A 20,931-nucleotide genomic window follows, 5' to 3' on the forward strand; every position below is an offset into this window, starting at 1 on the left:
GAATTCAAAATGATAAGATAATTTCTCCTGGTTTTCTTCTTCCACTTTTCCAGTCAACGACGCTCGTTGATGTTAGACTCATTTTGCAGCTGTAGGTTTGATTGTTTGATATTGATCTCCTTGCTCAACAAGTATCCAAATGCTTCTCAATCATAGCAGCATTGATTCGTTTCATTCATTGAAAACATGATTTAGTTCAATAGTTCTAAACCAAGTAGGTAAAATCCTTCTCTGTGCATGAGAGGGCAAGCTGAAGATTTGATGAACAACATAGAACAGATCTAAATTCAACAACATGATTAAGAACTTGCAAGGAGAGAGAGAGAGAGAGAGAGAGGATTTGCCACCCTAGAAAGGTCTCGGTGGCTTCTCCAGCACGGCCGAGAAGAACACCTCTTGGCCATCTTTATCCACCTTTGGCACCACCACCCACCTGTGCTTCTTGTACCTCAGCAGCTTAAACGCCTCCAAGTAATCATCCAAATCCTTCCTCTGACAGAAGAAGCTATCGATCCACAGGAGACCACCAGGCCTCAGCACCCTGTCCCAGTCATACAACACGAAGTCCAGGAGTATGAAATCCATCCACCCATCAAGAAACCTCGTCGTGTGAATGATGTCGAGCGTGTTGTCGAAGAACGGAAGCCGCTGGTTTATGGTCAAGTACAGAGGGATCAGTCCTCTCAGCGCAATCATCTCACTGAAAGGGGCACCCAGATTGATGGTAGCTGTGACGATGGTGACGTTTAACTCCCTCATCCTCGCAGCAAAACTCCCCGTCCCCACGCTGAAGTCCAGTCCTATTCTAATCTCCCCCGGTTTGATCTGCAGCACTTCCCGTACCAGGAAATCCGGTGTCGAATTCGACGAGGGATCGATATACACCACCTTCGTCCATCTCGGCATCTCATGGTGAGTGAGATTGAAGCAGTCGGCGCACTTGAAGAAACCTTTCCCTGTGCTGTTCCTCGCCAGGCAGGCGAAGTTCTTGCACCGGTAATGGCTCCAGCGGACGTTGCGGTCGTCGGGGTACCTCCATGTGGACTCGTTGATGGGCAAAGGCTTGGTGTACAGCTTCGGCGCCCGCGCGAAGCACCTCCGCCGCGGGAGCGGGTCGCAGCCGTGCACCATCAGACGCTGCGCCTGCTTCCAGTCGTCCTCGCAGAAGTCGCCGACATCGTAGTCCATGTACTCCTCCATCTCCTCCTTCATGGAGAAGCAGGCGTGGCCGATGCTCGCAAAGGTTCCATTGGCGCCCATGAAGTTCTGCTTCCCCAGCCTGTTGGGCTTAATCCTCATGTACTTCCTTACCTCCTCCACCAGGAAGAACTCGACGAGCTCATCGTATGGCTGGTTGCTTCTCGACAAGGGATGAGCCACCGCCGCTGTTCCTGACGGCCGGAGATGAGCACTGCTTCCGATGTGCTGCAGTGGTTCCTTCACAGACCCCATCAGGCCTAAGATATCAGTGAGGAAGCCGATGTATCGAAGTCTCTCGCGCATCAGTTCGGAGTGATCTGTTGTCGTCTCCCTCAGACGTGCCATCTCTTTGACGATCTTCTCGATGATTTCATCCACTGTCTCATTGATTCCACCTTCTACCTGCCTGGGATCTGCGCTCAGATAACTGGCAAAAGCCTTGATGCTCAAATGAGAGCTCTGAGAATAGAATCTGGAGAACGTAACGACGCTTAGCAGAAGCGCGAGCACAGCCAAGAACAAGGTGAATCCATACACCCCTCTCTTTACTCCGACCCTCAAGAACAGGTGTGGGCCTCTCATGGCTATGCTCAGGCCTCGCTGACCGACGAAGATTCAAGGAAGGTCAGATAGATCATTTGGAACGGATAATATCTGGATCGAAACATCTACACGGAAGAACAGAGCAGATCTTAGATGGTGAGCCCAAAGGACGAGACATGTTCATGGGGAGAAGGACCAGAGACAATTACCCCGTCTGACTTCATGTTACTTTGCTTGCAAGCCATGGATGGTGAGTGACTGCTTCTTCCAAAGTAGCTTTCTTTATGTTTCTTGCATCGATTTTGGTGACAGTGAGGGGGAGAGCTTCTGTCGAAAGTCAACGTGGATTGTTTTGCTCCCCGCTTGACTTGTGGGTGTAGATTAGTCCAACTTATTCCTTGTATCTATGCCTGTAATTTGAAGTTCTTAATTACCAATCTTTTTCTTTGGAGTATCTGTATATTATTTTAGAGATAGCAAGTGGTTTGCATGTGCTGCCACAGCCCTTGTGAAGAGGCATATTGATATATGTATCATGTCGAGCTCATACCTATTAATATTTTAATTTGAGAGAGAATTTTAAATCGTGTATAAATAAATAATTGGATAAGCTTAAAGAGCTGAATCTGAGTTTGACTCACTTATTTGAATGACAATATATCAAATTAAGAGAACGTGACGTCACCTTTTAAAACGTTGAAATAAGAAAAGTGATTTAATGAGATAAATATAACATTTTTATATCTTGCTTTGATTGTGGGTAACGCCAATCATAAATATTTATTATATACTTTTATTATGAATAATATTTTGGCCTTATTAAAATTTATTAATCACATTTAAATTAGAGTTAGACTTTTATTTAATTAGAAATATCGGCATCGGCCCTGGTCATCTCACTACTACACAAGCCAAAAACTGACCGTCCATCAGGAGGAACAACATCCTTGATGGACAATGGACGGTGAGATCTTGACTATTTTAATCCCATTCTTTTTCGATACAAGCCGGATGATTCGAGTCGGTGACTCGTTGTATTTCGACGGCGCTCGTCTCCAATTAGCAGACGCCGCCCCTCTTGATCGAATCGGAATCACCGCGCAGCCGTCGTTCGTTCTTCCCGCTGCTTTGGATTCCCTCATTCGATCGTTGTAGCAGACGCTTTTCAAGCCTCGATATCGGAAGAGGCAGGGGGTGCGAGGTGAATCCGTGCGGCGGCGTAGTAATCTTCTGGGTCTTGATCTGTCCCTGAATCCCTCATCGTCGTGGCTGATCGTCGTCTGAATAGGTAGCTCTTGAGTGAGATGGGCGTCGGCCGATGGGTCTCGCTTCTTCTCGCGTTCGGATGCCTTTTTGGAGTTCTCGATGCCAGCGCTGGTGACGCGGATCCGCTCTACAGGTAAGACGGCTCTGGTCCTCACTTAAAAGTTCGAATCTTTGGATGATGAGCTTCTTTTTCTTGTATGAGTTTGTTATTGTATGATATAGGTTATCCAGATCAATTTACCCTGTTTACCGAGATTGCATCCGGATTGGGTATCTCTGGGTAAATGCTTGAAGGATTCATGAGTATCTACATCAAATGAGAACATTTGAACAGAATAGTTAGATGGTATTTGCTTTAAGTTCTCATTTCTGTTCTCATTTAAATGAGAACTTCTAGAAGTAATCAAAGCAGGCCCCAAAGCCTTTGCTTCATTAATGCTTTGGCCCATTCCGTGTCTGTCAATGGAAAATAGTTTATTTGTTTTCATTACATTAAACAATGAACATGTTCAACAGTGTATGAAATGAGTTTATTTAATACTTTTATGCTCAACTCTGACTAAAAGTGCATACCTTTGGAAGGTATCCCTGAAACCAGTTCCCTATTGTTGGGCTGTTCTGTTAAGGAACATTAACAAACATCTCCTGCTAAATTCCAAGTTACTAGGGTGTTTAGTAGTTTTGCATACCCTTTAATAGCAAGATCATTGATGGATTTTCTTGATCATCCAAAAATATTTAGCATTTAAAAGCTTCTTATGGCAAGCCAGTTTATTGGATATAACTTGATGCAATGTGAAAGAAGTTCAATGATTACCTGCTATAAGAGAGAACAGAAGCAAAAGATGGGTTCTATTGTTGGGTTAATGAAGCCTACAGGAACCATTATTTGGATTGTGTAGGTTCACAAGGATCATTTCATTGGATAGGATCTGAGTCTATATTTGGGTAATTGGGTTAAAACATGCCCAAGTTTTGAGGATTTTATATGTTTGAGAAGAAATGTTTATCAATCTCTGTTATAAATATTATGTCAATTCTATTTTTATCTTTAAATGGGAATTTAGTGAGGGCAGGCCTTAGTACAATGGAAATGTTACTCATTTGTGACCTGGGAGGCCAGGGTTCGAGTCACGGAAACGATCTCTTTAAATGTTTAAAGGTAAAGCTGTCAACATTGACCCTCCCCAGATCTTGCATTGGCAGGATCCTCATTCACTGGGTATGTCCTTTTATATTTCAATGGGAATTTAGTATAGTCAATAGGAAACTTTGCCTTGTGAAGGGTAGCTATATGTACATGCATATAGCATCGTCAATTTTACATGATTAAAAAATCCATAGACCGAATCTATGACTCCTTTAGTTTATTCTATGATAAGAAAACATATCTTTAAGACTTTATTTTTCCATTGCTTCATATTTTTTGATGCCACCAGCCATTCCTTTTATGAATAATCATTTGAGCATTAGGTTTTTTGCTTAAAAAGAGTTCTATTTTTCTCTTGAAAGATTTGAACTTATAATATTTCTTTTAGTTTGTCATTTATCATTGTTATATAAGTGGCGCTATCAACAATCACAAGATTTTTGTAGTTTGAGGATGTTAACCATTCTGCATTTCGGTTTTGCATCATTTTGGTCATGTTGGCTTCTAACATGAAACTAGTGACATCCTTTAGGATCACAAAACATCTGTATACTACTATGCACACTTAGTCAAAACTTGTGTCAATAACATCTTAACTACATTATAAAATGTTGGTTCAAAGGTGTTTTTATCATCATGGCAATGGAATAGCACTTTTAGGACCCAAGACAAACTGGATTTAGTTATTGACTTATTGTGTTTAGATTTTGATTTGACATAGTTAGTGCTACGAATTTGCATATGACCCTTTCAGTTACTGCATTCTTGATTTCACTCTGGTCAACAGAAACAATCTGCACCTATCAGTCACAATGTGGCTCTCACCCAACATGACTCGGTTTTACTTGTGACTTGAAAATTTTGCATGTTTTTGTGTTGTTTTACTCTAGATGCTCTCCAGCATGCTTAAGAAACCTACTTCTTTTGACATTATAAGCGACAATGCTCCTCCAATTGGTTCTTATGTGGATTTTGGCTTTTTTTTTTCCTCACATATATTGTTTTGCTTATTTTCTTTTTGGAGTTTCAACTATTACTTCCTGTATAGCAAAAAATAGGAGAAAGTTTTCTTTACTGGTGGATTCGAGGTGCAGCGCGCTCCAATACTAAAATGAATACCTTCTTGTCAAAACTCCTGAGAAAAATGTCATTTTAACATCAGTATCAACTAATTCAGAAATACTGGCATCCAATTAAGGCACATGCAATTTTATCTGGATATGATGTTTTGGTGATATGTGCTTTTCGTTTCACAATAGTTTAGAATATATACATATGGCAGAAAGCTTAATTTTAGGTTTTTGGTAAAGATGCCTGTGTATGTAGGTGTCACTGCCATCCTTAAGGTTACTCGTTTTTTTCTAATGATCCTGTCTCATAGGTATTTTCTTGGACCTGCTTAGTATTTCTACCATGAACTTAAAGACACTTTTCATGACATGTACCTAAATACCAGAAATTGTGTTGTGCAATGCGAAAAGACTGGAAATATTGGGGACCACGCCATCCAGCACTGCAAGTTTTCATTTACTGATGTCCCTCTCAATGGTTCATGGTATATGCAAAAGCCACTTTATTTGCAGTGGAAACAACTGAACTGCAGGAGCGACTGCCGTTACTACTGTATGATGCAGAGTGAATATCAAAGGGCAAAACTTGGTTTGGGTCCTGCTAAATATCATGGAAAATGGCCGTTCAAACGTGTATTTGTTTTCCAGGTTTGTAAATCCCTTGTGGTTTGTTAAACTCATTTTATTCTATTGCTTTTTTGGTTACTTCTTCTAGCATGTTTCCTTTGTTCTCGTTTTCTATTCAGGAGCCTCTTTCTGCTGTCCTCTCGGCGTTCAATCTGTTGATGCATTTCATTGGCTGGCTAACCTTTTTCATCTTAGTATCTTACAAGTTGCCTCTTAGGCCTCAAAGTCGGAGGACATACTATGAGTACACAGGCTTATGGCATATATATGGGTTATTGTCTATGAATGCTTGGTATTGGAGTGCTATATTCCATACTCGGTATGCATCTTTTTTCCAAATAAACTCCAGTGTTTGTGCACCATGTGTTGCTTTCCCACTTTCTGATCCTGGTGATGGCGATCAACCTATTACAGAGATTTTGACTTGACGGAAAAGTTAGATTACTCATCTGCTGTGGCTGTACTTGGATATTCTCTCATTTTGTCTCTATTGAGGATATTCAATGTGAAGGATGAGGCTTCAAGGGTTATGTTTGCTGCCCCAATTTTAGCCTTTGTGACAACACATATCTTGTACCTCAATTTCTATGAAATGGACTATGGTGAGGTCTCTTATCATTTACAGGTTTCCTTGCAAATTCTCTTTTGATTGCAAATATAGCTATCTTTCTTTCTTTATGTGGGCAGCATATGTTTTGGTTACTTGTGAACGGTATCATTTGTTGTTGCTATTCATTCAATGATATGTAATATGATGATGATTATTAGTTATTGTATAATTTCACTTTCTTCTTCTTTTTAGTTTGTAAAGCAAAATAAGGCAGGATCATGTTCATCCTAGCCTGAGAGAACATTTGTGAGCATACATTCCACTTTCCACTTTACGTAGCAACTATTTCCATGGATTTTAAGCACACATATTTTATAAGGATTTAAGAGGGTCAACCTAAGGTTGCTCTTTCTTCACTTGGGTTACTAGGATTCTAGTTGCGAAAAGTCTCTTTTCTTGCATTTATAAGTCTATATATATTGACTCTCCCTGAATCCTACATTGGTAGGATTCTCGTGCATTTGCTCTCACTTTTCTTTTATTCTTTACTGGAATCTGGCTTACATGTCAAGGTATTAGCTGAAAGAATTTGTCCTAATCATCTGTACCAATTGATTGTATTATCAGAGATGCAGTGTACGATAACTAATTCCGACTGTCCTTTTCCACTACCTCAGTATGTGGGAGTTTGATGACTGGAATCTCAAGTAATATTTGTTAGTGGATACTGGATACAGCACCAAACATTGCTAGTGAGGCATATGAGTTGTCTTTTCTCTTGTAATATTCTAGTTTCAATCTTGATTTCTAGGCTTTTGATCAGATGTAGCCTAGTGATACTCATAGGAGAATCAATTTTTTGATTGCTTACCAACATCCTTGAAGCTAAAGAAGAAAATGACCTTTGATTTCCATTTTTTTCCTTTGGCTACTAAATCAGCAACTTGCTTATGATTTAGAATTGTATCTATCATCATGTAGTAAACTATTATGAGAGCAATATGGAAAACTGAAATTTTAGAAGTAATACTATTTGATAACACAGTAATCAAATTGACACTAAAGAGATGTACAAGTATGTTTATATGTTTAAATTAGCATAACTATCCATATCTGTTTATATAGGTACTTACATGTGTGGATCTGTATCCTTTAATCCTAACCAATGCAGTTCTTCCAAATAATGTTGCCATGTGGAATGAATACACTGACTATAAAACTGAGTAGGATTTCCACATAGATTTCCCAATCAATGGGCCAAATTCACACTCAAACTCAGTTTTCTCGTCCAGTGTATTTTTTAATTAAATTTCTGTAATATTACCATGCGTGTTATGGAAATAAACTACAATGATTTGTCTGTTGCCCTTCCTGCATTTATATCTTGGTTCCACCCTTGAAATAAACGATCTGTCTTGTCACTACATAATGGTCAATATAGGTGGTTTGTATGGTGAAAGACTGACCAGACTAAGCATGTTCTTTGTCTCAGATAAATGCTTGTTTCCGAATTAAAATCTCTATGAAATTGTTCCAAAGCCAGTTCTGTCCACAAAGTATCCAGTGCAGAAATTGACATTTATATGTCTCCCAGTTTTTGCTGATCTCTTTTATTTTGCCAGGGTGGAATATGAAAGTGTGTCTTGTGATGGGTGTTTCTCAGATTCTGATGTGGGTAATCTGGGGTGGTGTAACTCGTCATCCCTCACGCTTCAAGCTGTGGACAGCTATGATCGGATGTGCTCTTGCAATGCTTTTGGAGATTTACGACTTCCCTCCTTTTCATGGATATGTAGATGCTCATGCTCTCTGGCATGCCACCACCATTCCCCTCACATACCTCTGGTGGAGCTTTATCAAGGATGATGCTAAATTCAGGACATCCACTCTTGTGAAAAAGGTCAAGTAAGTTCTTTCTGGCCGCCGCCTCATACATGAACCTCAAACACTGGACCTCATCAGTTGTCGAATTGTAATGGTCTCTGTTTCTCCACGAGAAATTTAATTCTAATTATCTTAGTGGACTTCTTTCTTGTTTATTTCTATAAATTTTGTGTTATTGTTGAAATGAAGTGCATTGTTCATTTACTTTCCAAGCTAGTGCTGAATGACTTTGTCCTCTTTTATGTTTTTGATTTTAATTGACTTATTCTGTTTATTTCTATGAATACTGTCCTCTTGTTGAAATGAAGTACATTGTTCATTTCCTTTTGAAATTAGTGCTGAATGACTTGGTTCTCTTTTATATTTTGCAAGATAAAATGGCAGGGAAGAACTCAATTTTGCATAAACACCAACCATGCATCAATACAAATTCTACTCTATTAGATAGAATCAGCAGAGAGCTTACACTGATTACATACTTGAAAGAAAGCTTCAGAAGGGAAAATGACACTGCTATGCTTTATACACATCTAGATTAATGTGATTGCAAAGTTAAAATACACACTTGTAAATGTATCTGTGGGAAAATATCTAAATATACACCAGTCAAGCTTCGTTCCGTAATTGACATATAATACAAACGATGTTAGCTTTCTGTGTATTGTCTGAATTGGATTCATCAATTGATACTTGGATTTGTAAGGGGGAAGAAAAGAAAAGGGTGGTCACAGCTACAAGTGTGGAAAAGGGTCAGAAATATATAAAAATGGTGTATCCTGTGCACGGGTTCGCGTCGATATGGAGTCTTGCGGAGGGGAGGGTTAACATATGCAGTCTTGCTTTTGTAGGAGTATATCCCAGTGTTGGGATATGATTTGTTTGCTAACTTTAGATATCAGGATTTGTTATGGTTCTCAAATATCCCAACCAACCAACCCATGCATGCATGAATTGGTTAGTCCCATGCATGCATGAATTGGTTAGTCTTAAACGAGTCGCGAAGTGAATAACGAACATACCTTAAAAGAGCGGAGTCAAAGGGCTCAAAAATCACTAATTTGTGGAAAGTCATCTAACCAGTTCAATTGCAATCATACGTATAAAGCGATCGAACAGGTCCAATCGACAATGAGGGGTTTCATGCAATATTAACAACGCAATCAGTATCAGTCCATTCCATCGTCTACAATCGTTTTGTTTTGTGTTGTGCCCATGGAAATACTCCCTTTTATCTAAAAAAGATAGGTATTATGTCATTTTATTTTATTATATCGTGTTAGAGAAAAATATTATTAACATCTTGGTCAATTCAACGTAGTCCGAATCCATATGTATAGGATTGTCCGAAGTACCTCCACGGTGGAAATGACGAGCTTATAAAGTGTCACCTTCATGAAGACCGAGATCAAAGAAATTTTTTTGATATAATCCCTCCGATGCTCAAGTTAGTAACCCGAGGTATACGAGTGTGAGTAATTTCCAATTATCCTTTTACTTTGTGTTAAAGATCAACTCTTATATCTAGTCAAGACAAGAAGAAAGCTTGCGATTATCTTTCTGATCATAAATGATAAGAAGGAAGTTTGTGATTATCTTTTTAGTTATAAATGACAAGAAGGAAGTTGGTGATTGTTTTTTTTGGTCATAAATGATAAGAAGGAATCTTCGTCTTCTCCTCTCTTTAGGCATCATGTGGTGGTGATGTGTCATATGATTAGTCGACAATGTATCTCCTATCATTTGTTCCCTCCCTCCCTCCAAGGCGTACTGCGGGGCTCTTTCGAGAGGGGCTCAAAGTGCGACATTTAGTTCATCCGACACAAGAGCATTTGAGATTTTCTTTCGTGAGTTAGGTTTTTTCTGACTCGTGTGCCTTGGGCATATTTTGCCCTACGTTTTTGCTATGATAGATTCCTCCTCATGCGGTTCGGGTTGTCCCGACTCACACACCTTGAGCATATTTGGTTTTGCGCCTTTGTCGTGACGAATTTCTCTTGACACAGATCAGATTTTTTTGACTAATGTACCTCAGGCACATTTGTCCTTGCGCCTCCACCGTGATGTATTTCTTTTTATGCAGGTTATATTTTCTTAACTTATTCACCTCGAGCACATTCGACATTGTGCCTTCATTGTAGTGGATTTCATTGTAGCACATTCGACATTGAGCACATTTGGCCTTGCACTTTTGTCATGATGAATTTCTCTTCATATGAGTTAGGTTTTTTCGACTCGTGTCTCGAGTACATTTGGCCTTATGCCTCTATCGTGATAGATTTCAATGCTTTTTGAGTCATTCATTTTGCACGTTTTGGATCCTTTGTTTGACACATTATAAATCTTTTATCCGATGTTTTTCTAATCCTTAATTCAATGGCGTCCCTTTGGAAGGGACACTTGTCTCAATCGTGAGAGGAGATAGATCAGCTTCCTCCCTATAAATCCCTCTTCACCTTACGGGTGAGGTTCATTCCTCCATTAAAACCTCTAGAGACTCTTTAGAAATCTTCTCTGCTTCGTTCTAGTTTCCTATATGGTAAGTTGGTCCTCGAGTCTCTTGTAGTCTCGGCGGTTCAGCAACAAATTGGTCTTCTGTCATTCTGCTCTTCTATCTCCTCAAGTTGAGATGTCTCTCCTTTCTCATATAAGTTCCTCTCGATCTATTAGCCACCAGACGATCGAGGTCCATGCTTTAACTTTAGACAACTTAAGGGTGGAGGAAGTTATGACCACCCCTTCGTTGGGGGAGGTAGTTCCGATGAACCCGAAAGTTATTCGGGACTTAGAGTCTAGAGAAAGCTCACATGACTATGATTCAGTAGTGAGTGCATCACTTTTAGATAACTTGCGAGTCAAGTATTCTATCCTAACAAAGTTCGACTTACAAGTCCCCTAACCCAGTCAATGTCCATTTGACCCTACGCCGATGCCTATTTGCTTGTCCTGTGATACCCTTGATGCAGGAGTTCATTTTTCCCTCTACTTAGTGATAGTGTCTTACATACAATAGTGAAAAATATCATACTTGGAAATCTAGACAGAGCATCATATGCGTAGCGAAATAATAGAAAAATAAAATCCTAGATTTCTTAAAGAAAAAGGTTTTATCATCTTATGAAGATTGATGCGTAAAACCGAAAACGTAAAGTGAAAACCACGTGTGTCAAGATAGATTTGTTATCTAGGGAGATCGTATATCCCTGTAAAATCCCAAATCCATAGAAGTGGATGAAGGAGGTCAACTACACTCCTCTCTAGCATTGATTCACACGGTAGATGCTGTTAGGATCAAGAGCGGCACTAAGAGGGGGGGTGAATTAGTGCAGCGAAAAATTTTAAAAATTTACATTTTGATTAAAACCGATTCCGATGAAAATCATTTCGTAAGGAGTTTAACTTGAAAGCGTATGTGACTGTAGAGAAGGCAGTAAGAAGGTAATGTAGCTTGTAGTAATGAAACTTGCACAAATTGAAAAGCAAACCATAATTCAGAGTGGTTCGGTTTTTGTGACCTACATCCACTTTCGGATTCCTCCTCCATCGAGGTCACCTGTGTCTACTAAAGACCTTCCTTCAATAGGCGAAGACCAACCACCTCTTACAGTGCTTTCTCCTTTTCACGGGTTTAGGAGAGAACCCTTACAAGTCTCACACATCTCTTGAATGATCTCAAAACTTAGAAAGGGAGGAGGAGAACTCTAGCACTTGTTTACAACATTTTTACACACCAACAACTCAAGATTATCTCAATGCTTTCATGCCCTTTCATGCAGAAAAGGATGAGGTTTTTATAGGCCCAAATGGCTTAAAAAATGGAGCTAATAAGTGTCTAATCTCGGATTTCCGGGGTCCTAGCGGTACCACCGCCATTACTGGGCGGTACCATCGCTTGACATTGGGCGATACCACCACTTGACAGAGCTCGGAGACCGAGCTCTGGCGGTACCACCGCCTAACAGGGGTGGTACCACCGCTGGCAGCAATAACTGCTGGCGGTACCATCGCCCAGAAATCCTGGGGGGCACTGCTTTCCAAACGGTGTCACCACCGGCCAAGAATTCAGGGGCTGAATTAAGTGCTCAATTCGACCCAATTCAGCCCTGTTAAGGGCCCAGTTGGCCCCTAATTAAGTTAGTGGGATCACCTCCTAATCCTAAATTAATTTATACTCTAACTATGATAACTAAGACAAAATTACAGTGCTGCTTGTTCCGGTGCGTTAATTGCTCTTCCGGTGAGCTTCCGACGTACTTCCGGCGAACATCCGACGAACTTTCGGCAATGTTCTGGTGGACTCCCGGTAAGCTCCTGGACTTTACAATGATTTTCTCGGCAAGTTTTGATGAGCTTCTTTGGCAAGCTCCTGGACTTCTCGGTTGGTTCCGGCAGAACTTCCGACAAACGTTCGGACTTCCATCGAACTCTCGAACTCCCAATGAGATCTCGATCTTGACTCTGGCACAAACCCTACTTTATGTCTTGCTGCTATTGTAGTTAATCCTGCACACTTTTCTTAACATATAAATTAGGCCAAACAATTTACAATTGACTTCATCATCAAAATTCGAGATTCAACAATCTCTCCCTTTTTTATGATGACAATCAATTGATAACGAAGTTAACCTTAACTCTCCCTATCTATAAGCCATACTAGAGAAAAGACATTCTTGAATTCAAGGCCTTTGAATTCAAGAAACAAACCGGTAAGATAAGTTTATTAAACTTATCAACATGCACATCATGATTTCTATCATGATCTAATATTCTCAAAATGATGTCAAGGCATGATATCCATTTTCAAGTATGATATTTCAAATATGAAAGATGACAAGATAGCAATTCATCATTCTATGGTAAGATATTAATTGTAAAATAGCAAATTAAGTTCTAGATATCTTACCATAATGAAGAAAATTTTTCAAGCAAACATTTCAAGTATATATGATGAAATACATTGCATGCATTTGTCATCAATTTACCACATTTTGGTATTATTTCTCCCCCTTTGTCATCAACAAAAAGGAGAACGATTCAACAATGCAAGTGTGGTAGAAATTCATGCCACATTTCAATTTGTATTTGACGATACTAATCATATCATTCAAAAGTTCTCACATTAAAAGTTATAAACATTTAAAGAGATAGCTTCCATTAACTTCTCCCCATTTTTATCATCAAAACTTTGCATGAAGAAGAGAAGTAAGGAGGAAATCTATTAAGAACGAATTTTGTAAAATTATTTGAATCAAGTCAAAAACGATAACAAAGTTTCATTAAATCATGCTTCAATTTTCATAAGGATCAAGATATTCATGTGAAATCAACTCCTCACTCTTGTAAGTGTTCATCTCATAAAAAAAATAAAAATTCTTCCTTCATTAAGAAATAATTCATGTGAAAGAATCATCATATGAAGGATAAAAGAAATTCTATGAATAAACCTTCATAATGAGAGGAACATCACATCAAATTCATTTCTCATTAAAAATTCACAAGAGATAAATCCTTGAGAGATGCATTTGTCAATGAAATCCATGGAGTGATTGAGTGTATCAAAAATCATTAAGTGATAGAGCAAGGGTATGAAGTAAACTTGATATCAAGGAAGATAAAAATGAAATAAGTTCATGAAAGCTCCATTTATGAGATACAAAAATATAGTTCGGAAAAGATATACATCAAATTCATGCATTTGGACAAATTAACATTCCTAACTCTCTTATAATAAAATCATATTATTCTCCACTTAAAGTTTTGTAAAGATATCGGCTAATTGATATTTTGTATCAATAAACTCTAGGATTACATCATGATTATTAACATGATCTCGTATAAAGAGATGCCTAATATCAATATGTTTAGTTCTAGAGTGTTGAATGAGATTTTTTGTTAAACATATTGCACTTGTGTTATCACATTTTATGAGAATGTTTTTAAGATGAATCTTATAATTCTCTAAAGTATTTTTCATCCACACAACTTCGGTTGCAATGTACTCAGCTTCGGTTGTAGATAGTGCAACCGAGTTTTGTTTCTTGGAAGACCAAGAAACAAGTGCGTGTCCTAAAAATTGACATGTTCCGGATATACTTTTTCTATCTAATCTATATATAGCAAAATCCGCATCCGCATCCGCATATGCAATTAGTTCAAAGTTCTCAGATTTTGGATACCATAATCCTAGATTTATGGTACCTTTAAGATATCTAAGAATTCTCTTAACTATTTTAAGATGAGATATCTTAGGATTAGATTAAAACCTAGCACAAAGACCTACAGTAAACATGATATCTGGTCTAGTTATAGTGAGGTATAGTAAACTTCCTAACATACCCCTATAAGCTTTTTGATCAAAACTTTCTCCACTTTCATAAATGTCTAACTTAGTGGAGATACTCACGAGAGTATTGAGAGCCTTTGAGCTATCTATATTAAATCTTTTTAGCAAATCTAAAGCATATTTTGTTTGACTAAGAAAAATACCACTACTTAGTTGTTTGATTTGTAAGCCTAAAAAGAAAGTTAATTCCTCCATTAAACTCATTTCAAATTCAAGACTCATACTTTTATCAAATGATTCACAAAAAGATTCATTCATGAAACCGAAAATAATATCATCAACATAAATTTGAATAATAAGAAAATTATTTTTAAAATTTTTGATAAATAATATAGTATCGACCTTGCCTTTAGAGAAATTATTATGAATTAAAAATGAGCTAAGTCTCTCATACCAAGCCCTTGGGGCTTGTTTCAATCTATAGAGAGCTTTAGTCAATTTAAACACATGATTAGGAAAATCATCATTCTCAAATCCGGGCGGTTGTTCAACATAAACTTCTTCGGAAATAAAGCCACTAAGAAAAGCACTTTTAACATCCATTTGAAATAATTTAAAATTATTACTACTAGTATAAGCAAGGAGCATTCTTATGGCTTCTAATCGAGCCATAGGAGCGAAGGTTTCTTCGTAATCAATACCTTCTTCTTGGTTTAAACCTTTGGCCACTAATCTAGTCTTGTTTCTAACCACAAATTTATCTTGCTTGTTTCTAAAGACCCATTTAGTACCAATAACTAAATGGTCATTTGGCCTAGGAACAAGCTTCCACACCTCATTTTTCTTAAATTGATTTAACTCATCTTGCATTGCGATGACCCATGAATCATCTTTCAAGGCCTCCTCAATGCATTTAGGTTTAATTTGGGAGAGAAAAGTAGTGTTTGCACAAAAATTCTTAAGAGAGAAACGAGTTCGAACCCCTTTAGATGTATCTCCTATGATTAGCCTCTTAGGATGAGCATCTACATACTTCCAATTCTTGGGTAAAAATGTTTCGGAAGTAGATGCATCCAAGTTGCTAGATGGAGAAAGGGTTTCATTTAAATTCAAGGCATCAAAATTAACATCATCATCAAAATTATTTTTCTTAACTTCGGAAACTTCATTAAAAACAATATGAATAGATTCTTCTATAATCAAAGTTCTTTTATTAAAGATACGAAATGCTTTAGAAATAGAAGAATAGTCAAGAAAAATTCCTTCATCGGATTTAGCATCAAATTTTCCTAAGGCATCTTTTTCATTCAAGATAAAACACTTACACCCAAAAACTTTAAAATATAAAATATTTGGTTTTTTTGTTGTTCCACAACTCATAAGGAGTTTTGGTCAGTAAGGGTCTTACTAGAACTCTATTCATGACATAGCATGCCATGTTTACGGCTTCGGCCCAAAAATATTTGGGTAGGCTATGTTCATTTAACATGGTTCTTGTCATTTCTTGTAAATTTCTATTCTTTCTTTCTACTACTCCATTTTGTTGAGGATTTCTTGGAGTAGAAAAGTTATGGTTATATCCATTAGATTTATAAAATTCTTGGAAATCACAGTTTTGAAATTCACCACCATGATCACTTCGAATTGACGAAATCATAAAATCATTTTCATTTTGAACAAGTTTACAAAACTTAGAGAAATACCTAAAGCATTCACTTTTGTGTGTCAAAAAATAAGTCCATATGTATCTACTATAATTATCCATGATGATAAATGCGTATTTGCTACCTCCTAAGCTTGATGTAGAAATTGGTTCGAACAAGTCCATATGGATCAATTGCAAAGGTCTAGAGGTGCTTATTTGGTTCTTAGGTTTGAAGCTACCTTTTATTTGTTTTCCTAGTTGACATACATCACATACATTATCTTTGACGAACTTGATACAAGGAATTCCTTTTATAAGTTCTTTAGATGAAATTTATGAGATTAGTTTCATGCTACCATGACCTAATCTCCTATGCTAAAGCCAAGCATCGTCATTTAAAACCGAAAAACATATTTCATTACAAAGATCATTAATGTCAATAGTGTATACATTATTTTATTTTAGAGCAATCATATATGTGTTTTTATATGGTTTTTCTATAATACAAGCATTAGATTCATCTAACAATATATCCTTTATCATACAATTGACTAATGCTCAAAAGGTTATGCTTTTAAGCCATCAACTAACAATACATCTTCAATAAAAAAGTTGGATGTGTTACCTATAGTTCCTTTGCCAATGATTTTACTCTTATTGTTGTCTCCGAAGATGACATATCCTTCGTCTAGGCTAGTGAGCTTAGAGAATTGAGATGGATCTCCGATCATATGCCTTGAGCATCCACTATCAAGGTACCATCTCTTGCTCTTAGCTTGTGATGGTATACGTTTCTACAAAAGAGGATGATTTTTAGATACTCATTTGACCTTGGGTGCCTTAAAATCAATCAGCGTAACTTATCATTTTGCATGGAATCCTTTACGGTTCCTTTAGGAACCCAAATCAATTTGTGTGGACTACACTTCTTAAATGGATAATGATAAGCTATATGTCCAAGTTTGCAACAAAAGTTGTATTTGTTTTGGGGAGAAATATGCAAGATAGGGCCTTTAACAAAGGTGGTTAGATTTTGGTAAGAGCTACTCACAAATCCGATTTAACTTCTTTTATGAACGTGACCCTTATTGGCAAAGATCATGTTCAAGGACTTGATACCAATCTCAAATTTTTCTAAGATTTCTTTGAGTAGCAAGTTTTCCTTTCTAAGTGTTTTTACTTCATGACATTTAATACATGGAGCTAAACTATCATTATGCTCAACTTTTAATCTATTGTAATCACTAACAAGAGAATCATGCTTCTTTTTTAATAATTTATATTTTTTACTAATTGATTTGCATTCATCAAATAAATCATGAAAAGCATTTAATAGTTCATCAAATAATAAATTTACATAAATTGAACTTGTTATCTCATCTCTAATGGCCATTAGTGCATATTGAGTAACTTGCTCGGTGTTGGTTGGCTCCTCCTCTTCGGATGCACTTGAATCATCCCATGTTGCTTTGAGAGCCTTCTTTTTTGGTGTCATCTTCTTAGATTAGGGACATTCGCTCTTGTAGTATCCCGGCTTCTTACATTCATAGCATATTACTTAGATCTTTCTTGGGTTCAAATTTATTTTTAGTGTCATTTTTAAATTTATTCATTCTTATGAATTTTTTAAATTTCGTTGTTATAAGTGCCAAGTCTTCATCAAAGTCCTCATCATTTGAGTTTTCTTTTAAGTGATCTTCTTGGGTTCTTAGTGTCATATCCTTCCTATTCTTTAGAAGGGTGTCCTTAAGCTTTCATGAGCTTTACAAGTCATCTTATAGGTCATTAATGACCCAATTAGTTTTTTGAGAGGAAAATTATTTAAATCTTTGGCCTCTTGAATGGTCATGACTTTAGGGTCTCAACACTTTGGAAGGGATCTTAAAACTTTATTAACGAGTTCAAAATATGAAAAACCTTTACCAAGTCCTTTTAGACCATTGACAACATCCGTAAATCGGGTGTACATATCTCCAATGGTCTCACTCGGTTTCATCCGAAATAACTCATAAGTGTGCACTAAAAGATTAATTTTTGACTCCTTCACTCTACTAGTGCCTTCGTGAGTCACTTCAAGTGTGTGCTAAATATTAAAAGTCATTTCACAAATCGACACTCACGTGAGTGATGGTCATAGGTGCCCAGCAAGCCAATCATAGGTTAATTTTTGACTCCTAAGCCAATCATCCGTAAATCGGGTGTACATATCTCCAATGGTCTCACTCGGTTTCATCCGAAATAACTCATAAGTGTGCACTAAAAGATTAATTTTTGACTCCTTCACTCTACTAGTGCCTTCGTGAGTCACTTCAACTTGTGCTAGTCATAGGTGCCCAGCAAGCCAATCACGTGAGTGATGGCACGTGTGACTTGATACAGAATTTTTTTGCTTATTATATTTTGGCGTATATCACTTTATAACTATTGCATATATATATATATATATATATATATATATATATATATATATATATATATATATATATATATATATATATATATATATATATATATATATATATATATTGTAATGTCCTTGGATTTGTGCAACGGGAATCGGATCGTGATGAGATCACGATAATGAGATCGATTCACCTTTAAACACATATCCTAAATAATCCCGATCATAGGTTACTCGAGAGGGACATCGTGATAACCGAACAGACTGGTGTGCTATATACCCGTCCATATGATGGATGCAGCTGGTCTCATAGCTGCTCGTGTAGGGACACTAGGGATACAGTACAAGTGCTCATTGGAGAATGAGTTTACTGATTGACCTGCTTACGGAATGCTGGATGGTTGATGATTGTTGGGAAATCTTGGGGGCGACATCATATGCAAAGCGGAAGAACAAGAAAACAAAATCCTCGATTCCCAAAGAGATGTTGTCGTCGTGCGAAGATTGGTGCGCAAAATCCGCGAAACTTAAAACTGCGTATAGAGTAGATTGTGTTACCTAGGGAGATCGTATATCCCTGTTTCCTTGCAGATCCTTAGGAGAGGGTGAAGGAGGTCAAGCGTCCTCCTCTCTAGCGGTGATCCACACAGCAGGGCTGCGGCGACGCTCCTCAAAACTCCAAGCCTGCTCTGAGGTGGAGAGGGGGAGGAGAATAGGATAAGGCAAGCAAAGGCTCTAGCCTATGAGGCTCTGAATCCCTCCTATTTATAGAGGTCCCCTGTCAAACCCTAATGGGTCATTCCCTAGTGGGTATTGGATCTACATCTAATAAGACAAGGGCTCTGTCGAATATCTCATATCCGAACCTCTACTTATCGCAATGCCTATCATATATGTGTGACCCTCTAGGCCCAATATCGAGCTGGCCGTGAGTCATACCTGTCAGAACTCCTTCTAACTCAGTGAATTATTATCTCTGTAATAATTTACTTGACTCATCGACTACGGACGTACTAGGCCACTACGCCGTAGTCCCCAGACGATACAGGGGAATCCAATCCATTGGACCTGTCTGTCCTCAGTTACCATATACCTATAGTCCCTCATCCCTCTAATATCCCAGAGACCGTATATCGAGCATGGTGCTGTCAGACCCATACGGTTTCTACTCGAGTCTCGCTCTAATCGGATTCTCCCGGAGAACTCTTTATCTCTCAACCCGAATGACCCTGGCTAGGGATTTGTTTGAGCAAGAACACATGGGATATTCCTCTCATAACGCCGAGAGTGGATGATCCTCTATCAACACTCAATAATCCTCGTAAAGTCGACTACCACTCCCAATGACCAGCTGTACTAGATCTGGGACAGCCAAACCTATAAATATGGTATCAAAGAGTGGAGCACTCATACAGGACATCCTTGGTGTCTCAAGTCTAAGGACCAAATACACCACTAGGACTACGAAATCGTTGTCTGACAATAAGGCATCATCAACCATCCAACATTCCGTAAGCGGATCAATCAGTGAACTCATTCTCCAATAAGCACCTGTACTGTATCCCTAGTGTCCCTACACGAGCAGCTATGAGACCAGCTGCATCCATCATATGGACGGGTATACAGCACACCAGTCTGTCCGGTTATCACGATGTCCCTCTCGAGTAACCTATGACCGGGATTATTTAGGATATGTGTTTCAAGATGAATCGATCTCATTATCGTGATCTCATCACGATCCGATTCCCATTGCACAAATCCAAGGACATCACAATATATATATGCATATATGCAATAGTTATAAAGTGATATACGCTAAAATATAATAAGCAAAAAGATTATGTATCAAGTCACACGAGCCATCACTCACGTGATTGGCTTGCTGGGCACCTATGACTAGCAATGATGCCTTATTGTCAGATAGCGATTCCGTAATCCTAGTGGTATATCTGGTCCTTAGACTTGAGACACCAAGGATGTCCTGTATGAGTGCTCCACTCTTTGATACCAGACTTATAGGTTTGGCTGTCCTAGATCTAGTACAACTGGTCATTAGGAGTAGTAGTCGACCTTACGAGGGCTATTGAGTGTCGATAGAGGATCATCCACTCTCGGCATCATAAGAGGAATATCCCATGTGTTCTTGCTCAGACAAATCCCTGGCCAAGGTCATTCGAGTTGAGAGAGAAAGGTTTCTCTAGGAGAATCCGATTAGAGCGAGACTCGAGTAGAAACCGTATGGGTCTGACAGCACCGTGCTCAATATACGGTCTCTGGGATATTAGATGGATGAGGGACTATAGGTACACGGTAAC

At 38.2% G+C, this 20,931-nt stretch overlaps 2 protein-coding genes across 3 annotated transcripts; one reads left to right on the plus strand and one right to left on the minus strand.

Moving 5' to 3' along the window:
• Window positions 1-237: 237 nt before the first annotated feature.
• On the minus strand, window positions 238-1,943 carry LOC103971243 (probable methyltransferase At1g29790). The gene has a single exon (XM_018821072.2). The coding sequence runs from the start codon at window positions 1,780-1,782 to the stop codon at window positions 349-351; it is 1,434 nt and encodes a 477-aa protein (XP_018676617.2). The 5' UTR covers window positions 1,783-1,943; the 3' UTR covers window positions 238-348.
• Window positions 1,944-2,764: 821 nt separating this feature from the next.
• On the plus strand, window positions 2,765-8,574 carry LOC135583125 (uncharacterized). 2 transcript variants are annotated; one of them, XM_065172964.1, is made up of 6 exons: window positions 2,825-2,944; window positions 3,032-3,142; window positions 5,616-5,877; window positions 5,976-6,175; window positions 6,271-6,458; window positions 8,029-8,574. In XM_065172964.1, the coding sequence occupies exons 2-6, from the start codon at window positions 3,048-3,050 to the stop codon at window positions 8,313-8,315; spliced, it is 1,032 nt and encodes a 343-aa protein (XP_065029036.1). In that variant the 5' UTR covers window positions 2,825-2,944; window positions 3,032-3,047; the 3' UTR covers window positions 8,316-8,574. The 2 variants fall into 2 exon arrangements, with proteins under 2 accessions (XP_065029035.1, XP_065029036.1); XM_065172963.1 differs by having other exon boundaries at window positions 2,765-3,142.
• Window positions 8,575-20,931: the final 12,357 nt, after the last annotated feature.

This window comes from Musa acuminata, chromosome BXJ3-11 (genome assembly GCF_036884655.1).
Source record: "Musa acuminata AAA Group cultivar baxijiao chromosome BXJ3-11, Cavendish_Baxijiao_AAA, whole genome shotgun sequence".
Classification (NCBI taxonomy): domain Eukaryota; kingdom Viridiplantae; phylum Streptophyta; class Magnoliopsida; order Zingiberales; family Musaceae; genus Musa; species Musa acuminata.